Source organism: Nerophis ophidion, linkage group LG29, assembly GCF_033978795.1.
Source record: "Nerophis ophidion isolate RoL-2023_Sa linkage group LG29, RoL_Noph_v1.0, whole genome shotgun sequence".
In the NCBI taxonomy this organism is placed as follows: Eukaryota; Metazoa; Chordata; class Actinopteri; order Syngnathiformes; family Syngnathidae; genus Nerophis; species Nerophis ophidion.
This window is the reverse complement of record NC_084639.1, coordinates 8,425,456-8,445,612: the sequence shown is the minus strand read 5'-3', so window position 1 is coordinate 8,445,612 and position 20,157 is coordinate 8,425,456. Positions and strand designations below refer to the sequence as shown.

The 20,157-nt window shown below is 38.3% G+C and overlaps 2 protein-coding genes across 2 annotated transcripts; one reads left to right on the top strand and one right to left on the bottom strand.

Annotated features, from left to right (window-relative positions):
* The first annotated feature begins 1,414 nt into the window (after positions 1–1,414).
* zgc:101583 (uncharacterized protein LOC494104 homolog) lies at positions 1,415–15,906 on the top strand. Its single transcript, XM_061891994.1, has 6 exons — positions 1,415–1,622; positions 1,844–1,976; positions 6,603–6,659; positions 6,817–6,907; positions 9,516–9,676; positions 13,798–15,906. Exons 1-6 carry the CDS (start codon positions 1,494–1,496, stop codon positions 14,409–14,411), a joined length of 1,185 nt encoding a protein of 394 aa, XP_061747978.1. The 5' UTR covers positions 1,415–1,493; the 3' UTR covers positions 14,412–15,906.
* A 96-nt stretch (positions 15,907–16,002) lies between these two features.
* Positions 16,003–18,984, bottom strand: timm8a (translocase of inner mitochondrial membrane 8 homolog A (yeast)). Its single transcript, XM_061891995.1, has 2 exons — positions 18,741–18,984; positions 16,003–16,415 (listed from the first exon to the last, which is right to left on the bottom strand). Exons 1-2 carry the CDS (start codon positions 18,849–18,851, stop codon positions 16,254–16,256), a joined length of 273 nt encoding a protein of 90 aa, XP_061747979.1. The 5' UTR covers positions 18,852–18,984; the 3' UTR covers positions 16,003–16,253.
* Positions 18,985–20,157: the final 1,173 nt, after the last annotated feature.

Below are 20,157 nucleotides of genomic sequence, written 5' to 3'. Positions count from 1 at the left end.
AGGCCTACTGAAACCCACTACTACCGACCACGCAGTCTGATAGTTTATACATCAATGATGAAATATTAACATTGCAACACATGCCAATACGGCCGGTTTAGGTTACTGAATTGCAATTTTAAATTTCCCGCGAGTTTCTTGTTGAAAACGTCGCGAAATGATGACGCGTACGCGTGACGTCACGGACTGTCAGGAAATATTAGCGCTGCACCACTCGCGGCTAAAAGTCGTCTGCTTTAACCGCATAATTACACAGTATTCTGGACATCTGTGTTGCTGAATCTTTTGCAATTTGTTCAATTAATAATGGAGACGTCAAAGAAGAATGCTGTTGGTGGAAAGCGGTGGATTGCAGCTGCCTTTAGCAACCGAAACACAGCCGGTGTTTCTTAGTTTTTTGTGAAGCTTTAACACAGAGCGGTCAAGCAAACATGTTTCTCTACCACATGTCAACCAATTGTGATATTAAGTCGGCTCTTACCGGAGACTTGAGTGGATTATGCGACCTCCTCCTGCAGCCGTCAAAAAGGCAGCTGTGATCTTTGCTCCTCCATTGGCTTCTCTCAGAGACACTGGCGTTCACCGCAGCCCTCCGACTTTCAGGTATGACTTTATAATCTCACTAAAACACTATTAACACAATAAGCAGATAAGGGATTTTACAGGATTATCTTAGTAAATGTGTCCAATAACATCTGAATCGCTCCCACAGCCGCCGTCTGGAGTCGTCTCCTTTTCTTTCTTTTTTTTTAGTGCTTCACTCTAACTTTCCTCATCCACAAATCTTTCATCCTCTATCAAATTAATGGGGAAATCGTCGCTTTCTAGGTCTGAATAGCTCTTGCTGCTGGTGGCTATGATTATAAACAATATGAGGATGTGAGGAGCTCTACAACCCGTGACGTCACGCGCACATCGTCTGCTACTTCCGGTACAGGCAAGACTTTTTTTTATTAGCGACCAGACGATAAAGGTCGCAAAAATATGGCAATATCGCGAAATGATCAAGTATGACACATAGAATGGACCTGCTATCCCCGTTTAAATAAGAACATCTCATTTCAGTAGGCTTTTAACACCTGTTGAGAGTGCATTACATATTGATGTGGAATAGAAGGAGAAAAGCAAACAATGAATAATAAAACACGCCAAAAAATTTGTCCTTTATCATAGCTACACGTATGACAAAAACAGTGTGAAAATCAGTGGTATTCAGTGAGGTAAGATGAATTAAATGCACTGACAGTTCATTGCTCCTGCCAAATGAATTGCACTGAGTGGAGCGGATCACCACTCCAAGATGGCGGCCCCGCGTCTCGTTAGCGCCAGTAGGCAGTAGCACTTGATGCTGCGTCTACTTAGAAGATGTCTATGAAATAAACTGTAAAGTGAGCAAGGGCGCAATAAAAATGAAAAACTGAACATCGTAGGTCTGCTGAGTGCATGCTATGGCCGTTTAGAGAAACGTGGAAATATATTAATCGCGCCAAGTCATGCTGGATGCTAGCAGGCCGACATTTGTATATCTGGATCACGTGATCTCAAGTCGTAGCGGTCGGCGGAAAGTTGCTCGTGAGCCACGCCCCTCGACGAAGACTGATGGAGTTGACGTGACCGCCGAGGTACTCCTTTATTTTGCTTCATTTGGCTGTTTTCCCCACTTCTGAACTAACTCAAAGTCCGATACATGTTTGTCTGCTACTTCCAACTTTGTTTTGAGCTCAGCGCGGCCTCTCTGCCTTGTCATGTGACGCGAAAACATGGCCGTGTTTGCTGTTCAGCTTCAAAAAATCAGCAGTGTCATGGCGACGAAAAGAAAATACATAATGTGATGTTGTGACAGATGGAAGTGGGCCGTGAGGACTTCTACATCGGCCTCTCTCTGGCCGTGTCCTCCAGTCTTTTTATCGGCGCTAGTTTCATTCTGAAGAAGAAAGGCCTGCTGCGATTGGCCAGCAAGGGATCCACACGAGCAGGTACCGTAAAGTCTCACTAAAGGCGCCTACAAAACTAAATAGCTCAGAATGTGTCAGGCTTGCCCCTGACAGTTTGTTTGTGTTTTAGTTGTTCTTCTTTGTCTGTTTCCTGTCTTTCTCCCTGAGCACTGTTTCCCCTTAGCTGCGGCTGATTGGCACCTGGCCACACCTGGTGTCAATCAGCCCACTCCTATTTAGACCTGTTATTTCCTCCAGTCAGGGCTGGATTATTGTATAGTCATGTTTTGTCGCTCCTGTCGTCTCGTGTCATTGCAGCGTAGCGGTAAGCTATATTTCAGTAGCAGTTTGTAGCTTACTGTCTTTTAGTGATGGGTTGATGAGGCGTCATGTATCGTTTCGAAACATTGCAAAACTGTATTGATACTGTCAATACTGTGTCACTAAATACTGACATCTGCTGGACATTAAAAATCCTGACTCAACTGACACTGGTTTTATGACCTAGTATATACAATAATTAAAACCAAGTCATTGTGTTTCATTTAGGATTATTTCATATCTCCATTTAAATAAACATATCTTTTTTAGATACAGTAAATAGTGAACATGTATCATAACATGGAAATCAAAGAGAACGTGTTGTGAATGAGGATACTTGTGGACTGGGATTTTTTTTAATTTTTTACATACGCTCTGAATACGCACTGTTGATTGATTGATTGATTGAAACTTTTATTAGTAGATTGCACAGTACAGTACATATTCCGTACAATTGACCTCTAAGTGGTAACACCCGAATAAGTTTTTCAACTTGTTTAAATCGGGGTCCACGTTAATCAATTCATGGTAAAAAAGTGGTTTGAGCTGGATTTGAACAAGTGCCCTAAGGAACTCAGCATGAACAACCACGGTCTTTCACTCTACAAACTGAGCTATCGAAGAGATTCATTGTTAATGTTTTTTAATGTAACCAATTGGATGGTTGTGTGGGTGGGACAATGCTGGAAACTTTGAGAGAACAGGGGGAAACGACAAGGAAATGAACACAAATACCTTTTTTTCCCGATATATGATCAAAATATTCCCACACGGCGGAAATGATCTCCGACGACGATAAATGACAAATAAACAACGACAGAAGTGCGGCGATTCTGTTGGCAGGACCATTTCGTTGACAAATGCACTTCCTTATAAATACAGGTTGGCGCGCAGGTGCCAGTGCGACACAGTTCGCTTATCGGTCACGTGACCAAAACAGCTCATGATCGGTCACGTGACTTTTTAAAGGCGGCAAGCGCACCGACACAGGGTTTCGCTCTTCGAGCTCGATGCATCGGTGTTGATAGACCCATCACTATAGCTTACTGTCTTTTGTTCCCTGCTTTCAGTTTGCTTTCATACTAAAAGTAAAAACTTCTGTTTCCTGCTCGCGACCTGCTAGCTTTCACGCTAGGCCTGTTATCTTCTAGCTCCCATGCTAGCTCTTTTAGTTTGTTGCCCGCCTCGTGCGCGCTTTTTGTTTGTACCCTTTTGTTTGTTCTTGTTCTAGTATTTTAATTAAATCATGTTTCCTTACTCAATGCCTGCCTCCTTCTCTGCATCTTGGGGTTCGTCACAAACTAACTCTGACAGAGTTAGTTTGTACTAACTAAGTAAATAGGAGCGGGCTGATTGACCCCAGGTGTGGCCAGGTACCAATCAGCCGCAGCTGAGGGGAAACAGCGCTCAGGGAGAAAGACAGGAAACAGACAAAATAAGAGCGCTGACAGGAAACAAAGACAGGAAAAACTACACACACACACACAGGAAAAACTAAAACACAAACAAACTGTCAGGGGCTTGCCTGACAGAATGTACATTATGGCCATGACAAAAACATCAATGTAACTGGGACTTACAAAAAGGATATTATTCACTGCGTAGGAAAAGCAAAATAATACAACTTATCCTGGCTGAATGCCGATACCGATATTTTGGTACCGGTACCAAAATGATTTCGATACTTTTCGGTACTTTTCTGAATAAAGGGGACCACACAAATGGCATTATTGGCTTTAAAAAAATCTTAAGGTACATTAAACATGTTTTTTTTATTGCAAGTTTGTCCTTAAATAAAATAGTGAACATCCAAGACAACTTGTCTTTTATTAGTAAGTAAGCAAACAAAGGCTCCTAATTTAGTCTGCTAACGCGGTGGCTCTCAAATGGGCGTACAGTATATTCTTTGATAATAGAATAGAATATAAAGTACTTTATTGATCCCTGGGGGAAATTAAACACCACAGTTCGCTCACAATAGACAATAAATACTATACAGCAGTATTCACATGTGAATAATACAAATATATTATACATAATATATTCTACATTTAAGTGCAGTCAAGGAACATATGCATTATACAGTGTGATGGCTGTCTGTATGAAGGACCTCTTGTGTCGTTCCGTGTTGCATTTCGGGAGTCTGAGCCTTCTACTGAACGTGCTAATTCTCTCCGCAAGGTCCGAGTGTAGTGGGTGGGAGATGTTGTCCATAATGGCTAGGAGCTTTGCTAGACTTCTCCTCTCTGACACCACCGCCACAGAGTCTAGCTCCACTCCCACCAGTTACTGGCCTTCTTTACCAGCTTGTCCACCCTGTTTGCGTCCCGGTTCTGATTTTATTACTAAATCGTGACGGTTAAAACATTGTCATACTGCAAAACAAATATTATTAACATGTACAAAATGTATTGTACATAGAATCAGAGGCTTTTATTCAGGTAGAAATATCACAGATAACATTACCAAACATCTTTGACAATCAAAGCATGTTCGTAACAATCCACATTTTGTGTTAATAATTTGTTAAACATAGTGTTGCTCCTCCTCTGAATGCAAGTGCTCCTACAGCAGGAATACAAATTCTATATTCCTACAAAAGACAAAATCTGGCAAGACACCAACACACTCCAGGTATTTTTTTAAAATCCTATTTAAATGCGTGTTTATGTTCTTTCTGTGTTGAGCGGTTTAAAAAAGCATAATGTTAAAAAACATTTAATTAAAACAAAATTAATTGTTCAATCATGGTATTAAAACTTGAAAATGTTCAGTCGAAGTAGGGCTGGGCGATATGGCCTTTTATTAATATCTCGATATTTTTAGGCCATGTAACAATACACAATATATATCTCGATATTTTGCTTTAGCCTTGAATGAACACTTGATGCATATAATCACAGCAGTATGATGATTCTATGTGTCTACATTAAAACATTCTTCTTCATACTGCATTAATATATGCTTATTTTAATCTTTGATGCGGGGAGTGAAATCAACGTAAGTCAATTTACCAAAACAGTATTTATTAAACAGTTATTAAGCAGTGGCACAAACATTCATGTCATTTCCAAAACAGAAAGTGCAAGATTGTCAGACATTTTAAAACACGCTATTAGTGCACTTTTGTGCATGATGTCACTAAGATGACGTATCAAAACAACACTAAATAAAGTGCACGTTTTGTACAGAACGCCACTAGAATAGTTTAAAACAGATCAAGTGCACTTTTGTGCATGATGTCACACAAAATATTTCAATAACTATCAAATAAAAATGAGCTGCATAATAGGAAATCAAATAGTAAATGTCCTTCACTATGTGGTAGGTTCCTGCAGACGTTATTTCCTTCTGTATTTGACTATTTGTTTCATTTGGTGTTGATCTGGAAATAGTTTTTTCGACATTTTGTTGGTGTGGCACCGAACGGAGATGTTGACATGCGGAGTTTCAAGCACTCCTTATTCTCTAGGGGGTGACTTTTCAAATAATGCTACATTAGCAGTGCTGCTACTTTTTGTAGCAACGCTTTTGCCGCACAATTGTTCAACATATTCCCACTTGAAGCCAAACTACCGCCAGATCATGACATGTTCGCTGTGTTTGTTGCATTTTTGTTGCGTTTTAACTTTATTATAAAATATGTCGATCGAGAGAGGGTGTGACGTTCATATGTTGTCAATATTCAGTGTTTTATTGTTCATAGTTAATATTGTAAATCCCGCATTCTTTATTTTCATGTACATTCTGGGTGTCTTATTCAGTAAAAAATGAAAAAAACAAAAAACAATTCTGTTTTTTCAGGCGGTCTATCATAAAGTTTTTAGCATTCAATCAGATTTTATTGTGAGGTTTTGTATTAGTGTTCCTAAAAATAAATATACCAGCCCCCACACACATTTTTTTCTCTAAATTTGTCCCCTGAGTCAAAATAATTGCCCAGGCCTGCTGTAGATGTTGCACACAGCCTTTTTAAAATATTGTATCACTTCTGTTGGAGTGTTCTATCTTGCAGGTTTTACTGTACGTTGTACAAGTAATAATGCAAATATCGTCTGATTCATGCAAATATTGTGTTTTCTCAAACCGTGGACGCAATAATCTCAGTGGCCAAGTGCATGGTCCACTTTTAAACACCCTACGTGTGTTTGGCGCTTACACAAGTATTAGTACAAATAAAAGTGTCCCAGTTGTGTAAACGAGCGTTTAGAGATCACAAGTTTGGTCATGATTTCATGTTTTTAGTTCCTGTCTTAACTCGACATCAAGGGTCTGTAAAAGCCCAAATGTAACTCATGTCTGACTCATTGTTGTGAATTTAATACGGTCACATTTGTTGCATTCCAGGTCACGGCGGCTATGCATACCTCAAAGAAGGGCTGTGGTGGGCGGGGCTTATTTCAAGTAAGTCACATGTAAAAAAAAAAATCCTCTCTTTGATTTTGAATGCGCTCCTCGCCGGCTGTTGCCGTCACAACATTGTGGTCTTTGTTTTGCTCGAGATGAGTCTTTTTTTCTTCTTCTGCTTGTTTTGTAACATCTACACGAAACTGTCTTCCAGTGGGAGCAGGAGAAGCCGCCAACTTTGCGGCGTACGCGTTTGCACCAGCTACGCTTGTGACTCCTTTAGGAGCTTTGAGTGTGCTTGTAAGGTACGTTTTGGTTGTGTTTTTTTTTTTTTTTTTACAGAGTTTTCTCAAGCAAATATCTTACAATTCGATTACATTCTTTTGCAAAAATGTGTTTTAGTAAATACACATTTATTCCCTTTAAATTAAATATTTTTCTTTGCGAATTAAAAAAAATATTTAGATTTATATATTTAATAATATATAATATAAATTTTTTCTAACACAATTTCAAAAAGTATTGCAACTTAGCATTGTTTTTATAATTCTTGTAAAAAATATACTTATTTATTCTCAAGATTTTATTCTTCTAAAAAATACAGGTTAATTCTCAACTGTTTTTTTGTTTATTTTACAAAACACTTGATAGTAGTTTTATATTTTATTTTTCTAAAAGAGCCAATCCCCCCCGCAACCCCGAACGGGACAAGCTGTAGAAAATGAATGAATGGATGGATGGATGGATGGATAAAAGTATAATTAAAAATGTACTTCCATTAATTCCGTTTTTTTAATTATTGTAAAAAAGTACTACTTTATTTTGAGTGTTTTATTCTATTCTTCAGAAATTGCAGGTTGATTCTCAAAACTAAAATTGGAACTTCATTCACTTTTATTTTTAATCTGACGATTGTATTATTTAATTCTTCTAAAAGTACTATTAAAAAGTAAATAAATTGCAACTTTGTTCTCTATTTTAACTCTTAGAAAAATACTACTTTTCAGTATTTTACTCTTCTAAAAATACAGGTTAATTTTCAAATTGTTTTTTTTTTATTTATTATTTTACAAAATACTTTCTTATACTTTCATATTTTATTTCTCTAAAAAAGTAAAATTTAAAAAAATGCCACTTCCAGTAATTCCCTTTCTTAATTATTGTAAAAAAAACAACTCTATTTTATTTGGAGTTTTTTGTTATTTTATTTTTCTTAAAATGCAGGTTGATTCTCAAAACTAAAATTGCAACTTCATTCACTTTTATGCTATTTTTTTTTTTTTTTTTTTTTTTTGTCCTGTCCAGCTTCTCAGGCAAATCATCTAGTTGATGTAGATTCCCATATCGGCTGTTCAGATATACTTTACAAAAGAGAAGTGTAGGATACTTCTCTTGTTGCCTTATTTGAATTTGACTTTATTAAATGTATTTATATTATCATTTGGTGCAACCCCAGGAGGGGATAGAAAGAGAACAAAAGGAAGACAGAGGGGGACATTGTGGGGATAAGAGGGGGATTAGACAGAGAGACTAAAACAACAGCAAATACAACAATAACAACAACAAGAGAACGACACCAGCACATAAAATATGTACAAATATGATCGTAAAAGTGATAGCAAATAAGCAGTTAGTGAAATAGATAATATAGTAATGACAATGAGCATTTTTACACTAAAACTGGAGCAATACAAATACCAATAGAAAAAGCGCTATTGATCATGAACAAAACCAATAGTTTACCTCTATTATCAAAATACAGTTGTTCAAATGCAACAATACGTATACAAAATGATAGCTAGAAAGATAATAAAAATAAATAAATAAATGGAAAAAAAAAAAAAAAAAGGAATACCGAAAGATGAAAGGGAAAAGAGAGAGGCAACCTATATTAATCTTGTAGATTGTTATAGTAAAAATGGGTTAAGATTTTTCAATATGCCTTGTGTTACCCAGCACCCTGCTATTTTCTTTTTTCAATCTGAGGAGTGTATTATTTCATTCTTTTAAAAGTACTATCAAAAACTAAATAAAATGCAACTTCATTCTCTATTTTAACTCTTCGAAAAATACTACTTTTCAGTATTTTATTCTTCTTAAAATACAGGTTAATTCTCAAATAATTAAAAAAAAATATTTTACAAAATACTTTCGTATACGTTTATATTTTATTGCACTAAAAGTACAATTAAAAAATGTCACTTCCATTAATTCCCTTTCTTAATTATTGTAATAAAAACACTACTTTATTTGGATTTTTTTGTTATTTTATTCTTCCTAAAATGCAGGTTGTCTCTCAAAATTAAAATGGCAACTTACTTTTTTTACTAACTCTTTACAAAATCTGAGTGTTGCATTATTTTATTCTTTTAAAAGTACTATAAAAAAATAAATAAAATACAACTTCCTTCTCTATTTTAACTCTACTGCTCAGTATTTTCTTCAAGATATTCTTAAAATTAAAATAGCTACTTACATCTTTTTTTGTGGAAAACAAATACTACTTTTGTTCTCAGAATTGTATTATGTTAATCTTCTAAAAAATACAGTATAGTGTAATATTTAAATTGGAACTTCATTTTTTTATTCTTGTAAAAATACTTCTTTATTCAACAAATTGTATTTTATCCTTCAAAAAATATAGTTTCTTTCTAATAAAATTTTTTTTTTACCCTTAATACCACAGCTTTATAGTCCCCCAAAATAAAATACCTACATTGGACTAAAATAGGACTTTATTGAAGCATTTATTCCTGCTAAATTAAACACTTTTTTTTGTAATTATTTTCATTCATCTTTGTGCAAATATTTGACCGAGCACAAATTGACACTGTCGCTTATTTATTTAAACTTTTAAACCCACAGAGGACCTTTTTGTAACAGCTCTGTCATGTTTGTTTTTGTCCCTACTAGTGCCGTGCTTTCCTCTTACTTCCTCTGCGAGAGGCTGAACTTGCACGGCAAAATCGGCTGTTTGCTGTGCGTACTGGGCTCCACCGTCATGGTGGTCCACGCCCCCCAGGAGGAGGAGGTGTCGTCCCTCAGCGTCATGGCGGAGAAGCTTAAAGACCCAGGTCAGGCCGGAGTCGACGTGTTGCCTTAAACCAGGGGTCGGCAACCCAAAATGTTGAAAGGGCCATATTGGACTAAAAAACAAATCTGTCTGCAGCCGCAAAAAATGTAAATCTGTATTTAAATCTTATAATGAAGGCAACACATGATGTAAGTGTCTATATTAGCTATAATAGCCTACTATCAAAATGACTGTGTGTCACAGGCTGAAGCAAATCTTTGTTGACAGAAATGTTGAAATTTAATATTTATTCTACACATTTTCACATTAGAAAACATTAGTCAGAGGCTACTCAGAAGGTGAAATAACTCCTGGAAATGACCGGCTTTTAATGGCTAAAGTTCTAGATGTGTGTTTTTTGATTGATTGATTGATACTTTTATTAGTTGATTGCACAGTTCAGTACATATTCCGTACAATTGACCACTAAATGGTAACACCCGAATAAGTTTTTCAACTTGTTTAAGTCGGGGTCCACGTTAATCAATTCATGGTCCAAGTTAAAGGAAACGGCAGGCTGTCTTCTTTTAATAGATTAATTACAATCTTTGGCAAGCTAGGTATTGATTGCTGTGGTCTGGAACAACTATCAGAAATGCAGCCAATATTACATACAGATAATGTGTCATGAGACATGCAAAACTAAATTATATACAAAGAGTATAAAAGTAAAGGATAGTAAATGAGCTGAAATATAGCTACAAATGAGGCATAATGATGCAATATTTTCATACAGCTAGCCTAAACAGCATGTTAGCATTGATTAGCTTGCAGTCATGCACTGACCAAATATTCCTGATTAGCACTCCAACAAGTCAATAACATCAACAAAGCACACCTCTGTGCATTCACGCACAGTATAAAACGTTTGGTGGACAAAATGAGACAAAGAAGGAGTGGCATGTAAACAAACTGCGGCGTCACAGTCCACACGATGGTGAGTTCAGGAGGCGCCGAAATTAGTAGGACAATACGATGTTCACCAAATACTCTCATCAGTGAAACAGGAGAGATGATGCTGTAAGAGTACTGTAAAGATTCCGGGGTAACGATACTGCTATCTGAATTTTTTTGTTCCAGCTGACCGATGTAATTATGACACGCTGTCACGTTCAGTTCAGCTGCGGCTGCTACACACTAAAATCAGCTTCGAATACCGACAAATAAGGAAGCAACACCACACAAACGTTTGTAACACAACAATATTTCCTCCTCAAAGTCACCCACACTGTGTCAGTTTGAAGTGAACGCGTTTTAACTAACCGTCTTCTCAGCAATCCATTAAGCCATACGCCAATATTCAGCCACTCAAAGAAGTGACACATTGATGTAATATAATCAACATTTCTACAACAATGAAAACCGTAAGTAAAACGTCTCAGAAGGTGAGATAACTCTTGGAATTGACTGGCTTAGAATGGCCAAAGGTATAGATGTGTGTGTCCAAGTTAAAGTAAACGACAATCTGTCTTCTTTTTATAGATGTATTACAATCTTTGCAAGCTGGGTAACGTTTGCTGTGGTCTGGAACAACATGGCAACAAAACAACTTTTAGAAATGCAGTCAATATTACATACAGATAATGTGTCATGAGACATGCAAATGTAAATTAAATACACAGAGGACATAAGTAAAGGAAATTAAATTAGCTGAAATATACCTACAAACAAGGCATAAAGATGCAATATGTACATACAACTAGTCTAAATAGCATGTTAGCATTGATTAGCTTGCAGTCATGCACTGACCAAATATGCCTGATTGGCACTCCAACAAGTCAATAACATCAACAAAGCACACCTCTGTGCATTCACACACAGTATAAAACTTTTGTTGGACAAAATGAGACAAAGGAGCGGAAGATTGTACATGTAAACCAGGGGTGTCCAAAGTGTGGCCTGACGTTAAGTTTTTAACTGCCCCACGGCACATTTTAAAAATACGATTTGAAAAATGTTTAAAAGGTAAAAAGTGATATAAAGGAGCAAACAGGTGAAATGTAACAAGAAAATGTTGCAATGTTTACTCTAATAACACAAAGCTGCCATGCAGGCTTTTTCTTTTTTTTAAAAATAATAATGAATCAAAATCAATGTCATTATGAATTATTGACATATTCAAGGCTCCAATTATGTCACATTAAATGTTTCACTTCGAGATATTTTTTGGGGAAAATGTTGCATATTTTGTGTTTGCCATACAAAAAACTGAGCTTTTTTTTTTTTTTTAAAGAAGGGCCTAAAATGAACAAAAAAACCCCACAAACAACAATAAAACTTATAATTCACGGATAGATCTGAAGTTGATCTTGAGATTATTGTGTTAAAAGTAAACAGTAAAAAAATATCTAATTTATTTTTTTACACTTTAATGAGTAGGACCCTTTTGGATCCCCAATAATTTTAATGTGATTTTTTTTAAGTGTCATTGCTCAAAAAAATAATTAAAATCAGTGGTATTATGAGTTATTGACCTTTTTAATGCTCCAATTATTATACAATCTCAAATATTCCACTCCAAAAAATTATTGGGTGAAAATATTGCATATTTTGTGATTTTTCCATTTTTATTTTTTTTTTGTGACAAAAAGAGCATACAATTTAAATCTTTAAAATCATTATATTGACAGATAGACCTAATGTTGATCTAGAGATTTAAAACTTGAATAATAATAAAAATAATAATACTGAATAATGACACATTTTTTTGACCAAAACACTTTGGGGTCCCTGGGATCAAGCCTGAGTGGAGGCTGAAATGTATATTTTTTATACATATATTGTGTTCTTTTTTAAAATATCAAAATGGCCCCCGCTTGCTTTGATTTTGCAGTGTGCGGCCCTCAGTGGATAAAGTTTGGACACCCCTGATGTAAAAGAACTGTTGTATTATAGTCCACACTATGGTGGATTCAAGAACCGCCAAAATTAGTAGGACAAAAAGATGTTCACCAAATACTGTCATCAGGGAAGCATACACACAAACATATTAAACAGAGGGCGTTCTAACAATTGAGAAGTCTTGTGTCATCTTGGTCCTCAAAAAAAACAACATACTAAAACAAAGAAAATATTTGTCCATTTTCAGTCCTTTTTTAAAAAATACCCCAGGAAGCCACAAGGGCGGCACCGAAGAGCCCCATGCCCCGCTGATCCCTGCCTTAAACAAACATACAGTGGGGCAAAAAAGTATTTAGTCAGCCACCGATTGTGCAAGTTCTCCCACTTAAAATGATGACAGAGGTCTGTAATTTTCATCATAGGTACACTTCAACTGTGAGAGACAGAATGTAAAAAAAAAAATCCAGGAATTCAAATTTTCGGAATTTTAAAGAATTTATTAGTAAATTATGGTGGAAAATAAGTATTTGGTCAACCATTCAAAGCACTTACTGATGGAAGGAGGTTTTGGCTCAAAATCTCACGATACATGGCCCCATTCATTCTTTCCTTAACACGGATCAATCGTCCTGTCCCCTTAGCAGAAAAACAGCCCCAAAGCGTGATGTTTCCACCCCCATGCTTCACAGTAGGTATGGTGTTCTTGGGATGCAACTCAGTATTCTTCTTCCTCCAAACATGACCAGTTGAGTTTATACCAAAATGGATACATGGATGATACAGCAGAGGATTGGGAGAATGTCATGTGGTCAGATGAAACCAAAATAGAACTTTTTGGTATAAACTCAACTCGGAGGAAGAAGAATACTGAGTTGCATCCCAAGAACACCACACCTACTGTGAAGCATGGGGGTGGAAACATCATGCTTTGGGGCTGTTTTTCTGCTAAGGGGACAGGACGATTGATCCGTGTTAAGGAAAGAATGAATGGGGCCATGTATCGTGAGATTTTGAGCCAAAACCTCCTTCCATCAGTGAGAGCTTTGAATGGTTGACCAACTACTTATTTTCCATCATAATTTACAAATAAATTCTTTAAAATTCCTAAAATGTGAATTCCTGGATTTTTTTTTCACATTCTGTCTGTCACAGTTGAAGTGTACCTATGATGAAAATTACAGACCTCTGTCATAATTTTAAGTGGGAGAACTTGCACAATCGGTGGCTGACTAAAGACTTTTTTGCCCCACTGTACTCAGTTTTTTTTCTTCTTCCCGCCAGGTTTCATTGTGTACGCTGTGTGCGTTGTGGGAAGCAGCCTGGTTCTCATCTTCGCCGTGGCGCCACGCTTCGGACAGAAGAACGTGCTGGTCTACATCCTCATCTGCTCCGTGATCGGCTCCCTGTCCGTGTCCTGCGTCAAGGGCCTGGGCATCGGAATCAAGGAGCTCTTTACCGGCACGGCCGTGCTGAGGGAGCCGCTCTTCTGGTCCCTGCTGGTGTGCCTGGTGGTGTGCGTCAGCATACAGATCAGCTACCTGAACAAAGCCCTGGACATCTTCAACACCTCCATCGTCACGCCCATCTACTACGTCTTCTTCACCACCTCCGTCATGGCGTGCTCCGCCATCCTCTTCAAGGAGTGGCTGAGCATGAGCCTCAACGCGGCGGTGGGCACCATCAGCGGCTTCCTCACCATCGTGCTGGGCATCTTCCTGCTGCACGCCTTCAAGGACATCGCCTTCAGCTGGGACTCCATGCCACTCTACCTGAGGAAAAGTGGGGGCTCCCAGCCTTACACGGCGCTCGCTGGCCAAACGGGGGAGCCGCCTTTAGAGGGAGGAGCCGTGGGTGGGCGGGCCTCATGGAAACAGAAAGCTCCCTCCTTACAGTAGAACAAATTTCTAGAACAGTAGTTCTCAAACTTGACAACTCAAACACTTTGCTATACAAGGACCACTATTAAAATACAGTAGTGTAGTAGGCTTAAGTATTCATTGAACACGAGGCAGATGTTTTATTTAACAAGTGTTAGTGCGTCCGCCTCACAATACAGAGGTCCTGGGTTCGATCCCGCGCTCAAGATCTTTCTGTGTGGAATTTGCATGTTCTCCCCGTGACCGCGTGGGTTCACAGGGAGTCCTCCAAAAACATGCACCTGGGGACAGGCTGATTGGCAACACTTAAAAATTGGCCCTAGTGTGTCTATTTTGGCCCTTTGACTTGTCCAGGGTGTACCCCGCCTACCGCCCGAATGCAGCTAGATAGACTCCAGCGACCCCAAATGGGACAAGCGGTAGAAAATGGATGAATGCACAGTTTAAACAGTAAAGGTGCGTTTATCAAGTGATTCTTTTGGCATACCACTAGATGGTGCAAGTTTGAGAATTACTTTTCTAGAATGTAATTTTTTTAATCTCATGAGCACACTCGATTACTTACACTTTGCAACCTTTCTTTAAATATGGGTCTCCACTTAAATAATTGCCCTGCCTCAAATAATTACTCACTTAAATGCCTTTTATGCCCCTAAAATAACAGAGGATATTGCTATGTTGCTGTAGTTATATTTACAATAAGTGTGTTTAGTAGACACCTGGTACTCTCGGCAGTTAAAAAGCGTCTATTTCCGGGTTGGGGAGGAGACCCTGCCCTAAGTACCTCGGATTCTGGTCCACGAGTGAGGGAAGAGTGGATTGTGAGATCGACAGGTGGATCGGTGCGGCGTCTTCAGTAATGCGGACGCCGTATCGATCCGTTGTGGTGAAGAAGGAGCTGAGCCGGAAGGCAAAGCTCAATTTACCGGTCGATATACGTTCCCATCCTCACTTATGGTCATGAGCTTTGGGTTGTGACCAAAAGGACAAGATCACGGGTACAAGCGGCCGAAATGAGTTTCCTCCCTTGGAGATTGGGTGAGAAGCTCTGTCATCCGAGGGGAGCTCAAAGTAAAGCCGCTGTTCCTCCACATCGAGAGGAGCCAGATGAGGTGGTTTGGGCATCTGGTCAGGATGCCACCCGAACTCCTCCTTCGGGAGGTGTTTAGGGCACGTCCGACCGGTACGAGGCCACGGGGAAGACCCAGGAGACGTTGGGTAGATTATGTCTCCTGGCTGGCCTGGAAACGCCTCGGGATGCTCTGGGAAGAGGAAAGTCTAGGCTTTACTGCTTAGGCTGCTGCCCCCGCGACCCAACCTCAGCTAAGCATAAGATGATGGATGGATGAATAGAAGTTCTGCTTCTTTTTTAAATGTGTTTTGCATTTTTTAATCATTATTGGTACACGCCACTGTATTTCTAATTTAGCCCCTTCAATCACAAATGCAACCACTTTGGATGAATTCTGGTCCTGAATTTCCCCCAGGGATCAATAAAGTACTTTATATTTTATTCTAAGTGCATGATGTACCTCAAGAATATGAAAAGCTACACCAGAGACTATAAACGGCCTTCTGTCTGCAAGATGTATTCATGTCCACACATGACCAGTTGGAAGTTGCGTTTATTGCATATGTACAATCCAGCGTACGGTAAACATCTTCAGGATGATAATTGTGGCCTCTGTAGCAAAAATGTCCCAGTCGTGGCTCCCAAACCGCTTGGAACATCACAAGGACGGTGAACTTTGGCTTCCACGTTGACATGACATTCCAAACTGGCAGCAGGAGAACAAATGAAGATGCGCACGCTGTTAATCTGAGGCACTGTAGTTTCTTATACACACGGATTCCTTCATTTTAGTCCGCCATGCTGTCCGAGAAAGACCCTCGACTCCTCTGGGTCTGCTCCAGCCGGTTCAGGATGAACTGGCTAGTGTCAATGAATCTCTCCACGCAGTTGACAAAGCATGTTTCTGTCCTAGAGTCCATCTTTGGGCCAGGTTTGTCCATGCAGTTCTCCTGGGCAGGAGGAAAACAATATAAAATCAGGTTTAATTTTATTAACAGAAATCCCACAAAACAGAAGTGAGATGTATAGAACATTTACTACTGTAAAGTTATTTTCACATTCACCTTTGCACATGATGTGCTGGAACCATCAAAGTACTACAGATTGTAAAAAACAAATACATATATATTCTAAGTTAAAACACCAACCTCTGATCAGTTTGAAAAAATAAGTCTTTTTTTCAATGCTCTGGACGCTATTAAAAAAGGCAATATTTTTAATATAAACCGTTCATATTAAAATCCTTTAAAAGTCAAAATAAAAAATTAGATGCTCCTACAAGGGTCGCACTACTAATATCAATATGTCCTTTATACAGACAGTTATCAGACTGTATAATGCATATGTTCCTTTTTGACTGTACTTAAATTTACAATAAACTGTATTTATATTATTCACATGTGAATAATGCTGTATAATAGACTGTATTTATATTATTCACATGTAAAAATACCTGAATGTTTATTGTCTATTGTGAGCGAACTGTGGCTCTGAATTATTTATATTCTATTTTAATATATCAAGTGGAATTAGGTTCTCAGACTGCACTACCTGAAAACTATTGCAAAAACCACTGATTAACATTAAAATTATAAATAAAATTTAATAAATTATATGAGGGAAAAAATGGCATTGTACAATATTACTTGAGTAAGACTAATCGCTTGACCTGGTTATAGACCAATTGTTGGTTTTATTTAGAATACATGCACTTTTTTCTACACAATAGCAATTAATAGACGGTCCCTAAGCATAAAACTACCACCAGTGTTGAGAGCGGCACTTCGCCAACGAGCTCCCCGCACCAAAGCGGAGGAGTTCGGGCCATACTCGCCAACCCTCCCGGATTTTCTGGGAGAATCCCGAAATTCAGCGCCTCTCCCGAAAACTTCGCGGGACAAATTTTCTCACGAAAATCTCCCAGAATTCAGGCGGAGCTGAAGGCTACGCCCCCTCCAGCTCCATGCGGACCTGAGTGACGTATATAAAGAGCGTGTCTGCCCAATGACGTTATAACTGTAGAATGATCGAGGGCGAGTTCTTGGTTTCTTATGCGGGTTTATTGTTAGGCAGTTTCATTAACGTCCTCCCAGCGCGGTAAAACAACACACAACAACAACAGTCCGTTTTCGTCTACCGTAAAGCAGTTTGTCTGCCTTAAACAGCAATGTTGTGATACAGTTAAACAGGACAATACTGCCATCAACTGTACATGCATATGGTTAGAAAAACAAGGATGGGCAATTCAACCCTTAACTCACCAATGAGTAGATGAGTGTTTGTGTGTAAATGTGTAAATAAATGAACACTGAAATTGAAGTATTTTATTTATATATATATATATATATATATATATATATATATATATATATATATATAAATACATGGGTTGTACTTGTATAGCGCTTTTCTACCTTCAAGGTACTCAAAGCGCTTTTGACACTTCCACATTTACCCATTCACACACACATTCACACACTGATGGCGGGAGCTGCCATGCAAGGCGCTAACCAGCACCCATCAGGAGCAAGGGTGATGTGTCTTGCTCAGGACACAACGGACGTGACGAGATTGGTACTAGGTGGGAATTGAACCAGGGACCCTCGGGTTGCGCACAGCCACTATCCCACTGCGCCAGCTATATATATATATTTATAAATATATATGTATATAATTAGAATTCACTGAAAGTCTAGTATTTCTTATATATATATATGAATACTTGATTTGGTGAATTTAGGTAAATATACTCCTCACCTCTTAACCACGCCCCCCCCCCACCTCCCGAATTCGGAGTTCTCAAGGTTGGCAAGTATGTACGGAGGTGAATATCCAACTTCACAGCGGTGAAATATTCTGTTTTTAAATTAACTAAATCTCAAGCTTTTTTTTCTTTTTTTGAGGGTTTTGTGGACATTAAGCTATTAGAGTTTCTACGTAAAAGTGACATGTAACGTGTTTTTTTTTTTGACGCGCCTAAACGCAACAACCAGCGCGTGAGTGTACAATAAATCCGCCACTCTGACAGGACCCTGAACTCATCACCAGCCTGGCGTTAATTAGCGCGAAAGACGCAGGTAAAACCCGAAGAGGAATCCTATATAAATGTCCGCTGGGCCGGCAAAAACACGTGAGTCGTAACTTTGCTTTATTTCGTCGAACTAAGCATCACTTGGATTAACAATAGACTCGAATAAAACACAAATAAAAGCGTAAACTTGCGCCTGTAAGTCCAAATCGAGCACAAAACGTTAAAAAGCGACTAGCTTACTCACCCAGCACACTTCCGTCATTTGGTGCACCAGCTGCTGAAATCGTTGCTTCTGAGACTCAACCTCAATGAACTGCTGGAGCTGAGGGTCCGTGTTCGCTGCCTTTCCGTCCATATTGCCACAAAATGCAACCTTAGCCCGACGAATGTAAAAATACGGAGCAGTTTATGCCAGAATGCTGACCTTCACGTGCGAGAACGGTGCCGCCGGAAACCGGAAGTAGGAGAACCAATCACAGAGCGCGCTGTTGTGACGTCAGACACAGCCCTTACTTTGTTGGAGGTACCAAACCCCGCCAGTTTCCTATGCGAATCTGGTGGAAAAATTTGGACACCTCGGTATTAAAACCGATAACCTCATGAAAGGCAGAAAAATAAAAGTCATTGTTTTCCTGAAAATAATTGTCTTAGGTGAAATTAACAACCCACACTGCAAAAACTGAAATCTAAGTAAGATGAAATATCTCAAATAAGGGTGATATTTGCTTATTTTCTGTTTGATAAGATAATTCTTCTCACTAAGCAGATTTTATGTTAGAGTTTTTTACTTGTTTTAAGGGTTTTGGGTCTTAAATGATCTTAGTAAGATATTACAGCTTGTTGCTGAGATTTGATGACCTATATTGAGTAAAACATGGTTGAAACTAGAATATCAACTGTTGCAAAGCTGTGTCATTAACACTTACAAGCATGTTGTTTCAACTTTGTATTTGTGTTGTAGAATATTGGTTGGAAAATGACTAAATTTCAATTGTCAAATCAAAGTCACAACCCAACATTAAATAAATGTCAAAAATCATGTTGTTTCAATGTTGTATTTGTGTTGTAGAATATTGGTTGGAAAAAGACCAAATTTTGATGGTCAAATCAACGTCACAACCTGACATTGAATAAACGTCAAAAAGTATGTTGTTTGAATGTTGTATTTGTGTTGTAGAATATTGGTTGGAAAATGACCAAATTTCGATGGTAAAATCAACGTCACAACCCGACATTGAATAAACGTTGTCAAAAAGAATGTTTCAACGTTGTAGAATATTGGTTGGAAAATGACTAAAGTTCGACGGTCAAATTAACATCACAACACGACATTGAATAAATGTTGTCAAAGAGCATGTTGTTTCAATTTGTATTTGTGTTGTAGAATATTGGTTGAGAAATAACCACATTTTGACGGTCAAATCAACATCACAACCCGACATTGAATAAACGTTGTCAAAAAGCATGTTTGAACGTTGTAGAATATTGGTTGGACAAAGGCCAAATTTCGACGGTCAAATCAACGTCCCAACCTGACATTGAATAAACGTCAAAAAGCATGTTGTTTCAACGTTGTATTTGTGTTGTAGAATATTGGTTGGGAAATTACCAAATTTCGACGGTCAAATAAACGTCACAACCCGACATTGAATAAACGTCAA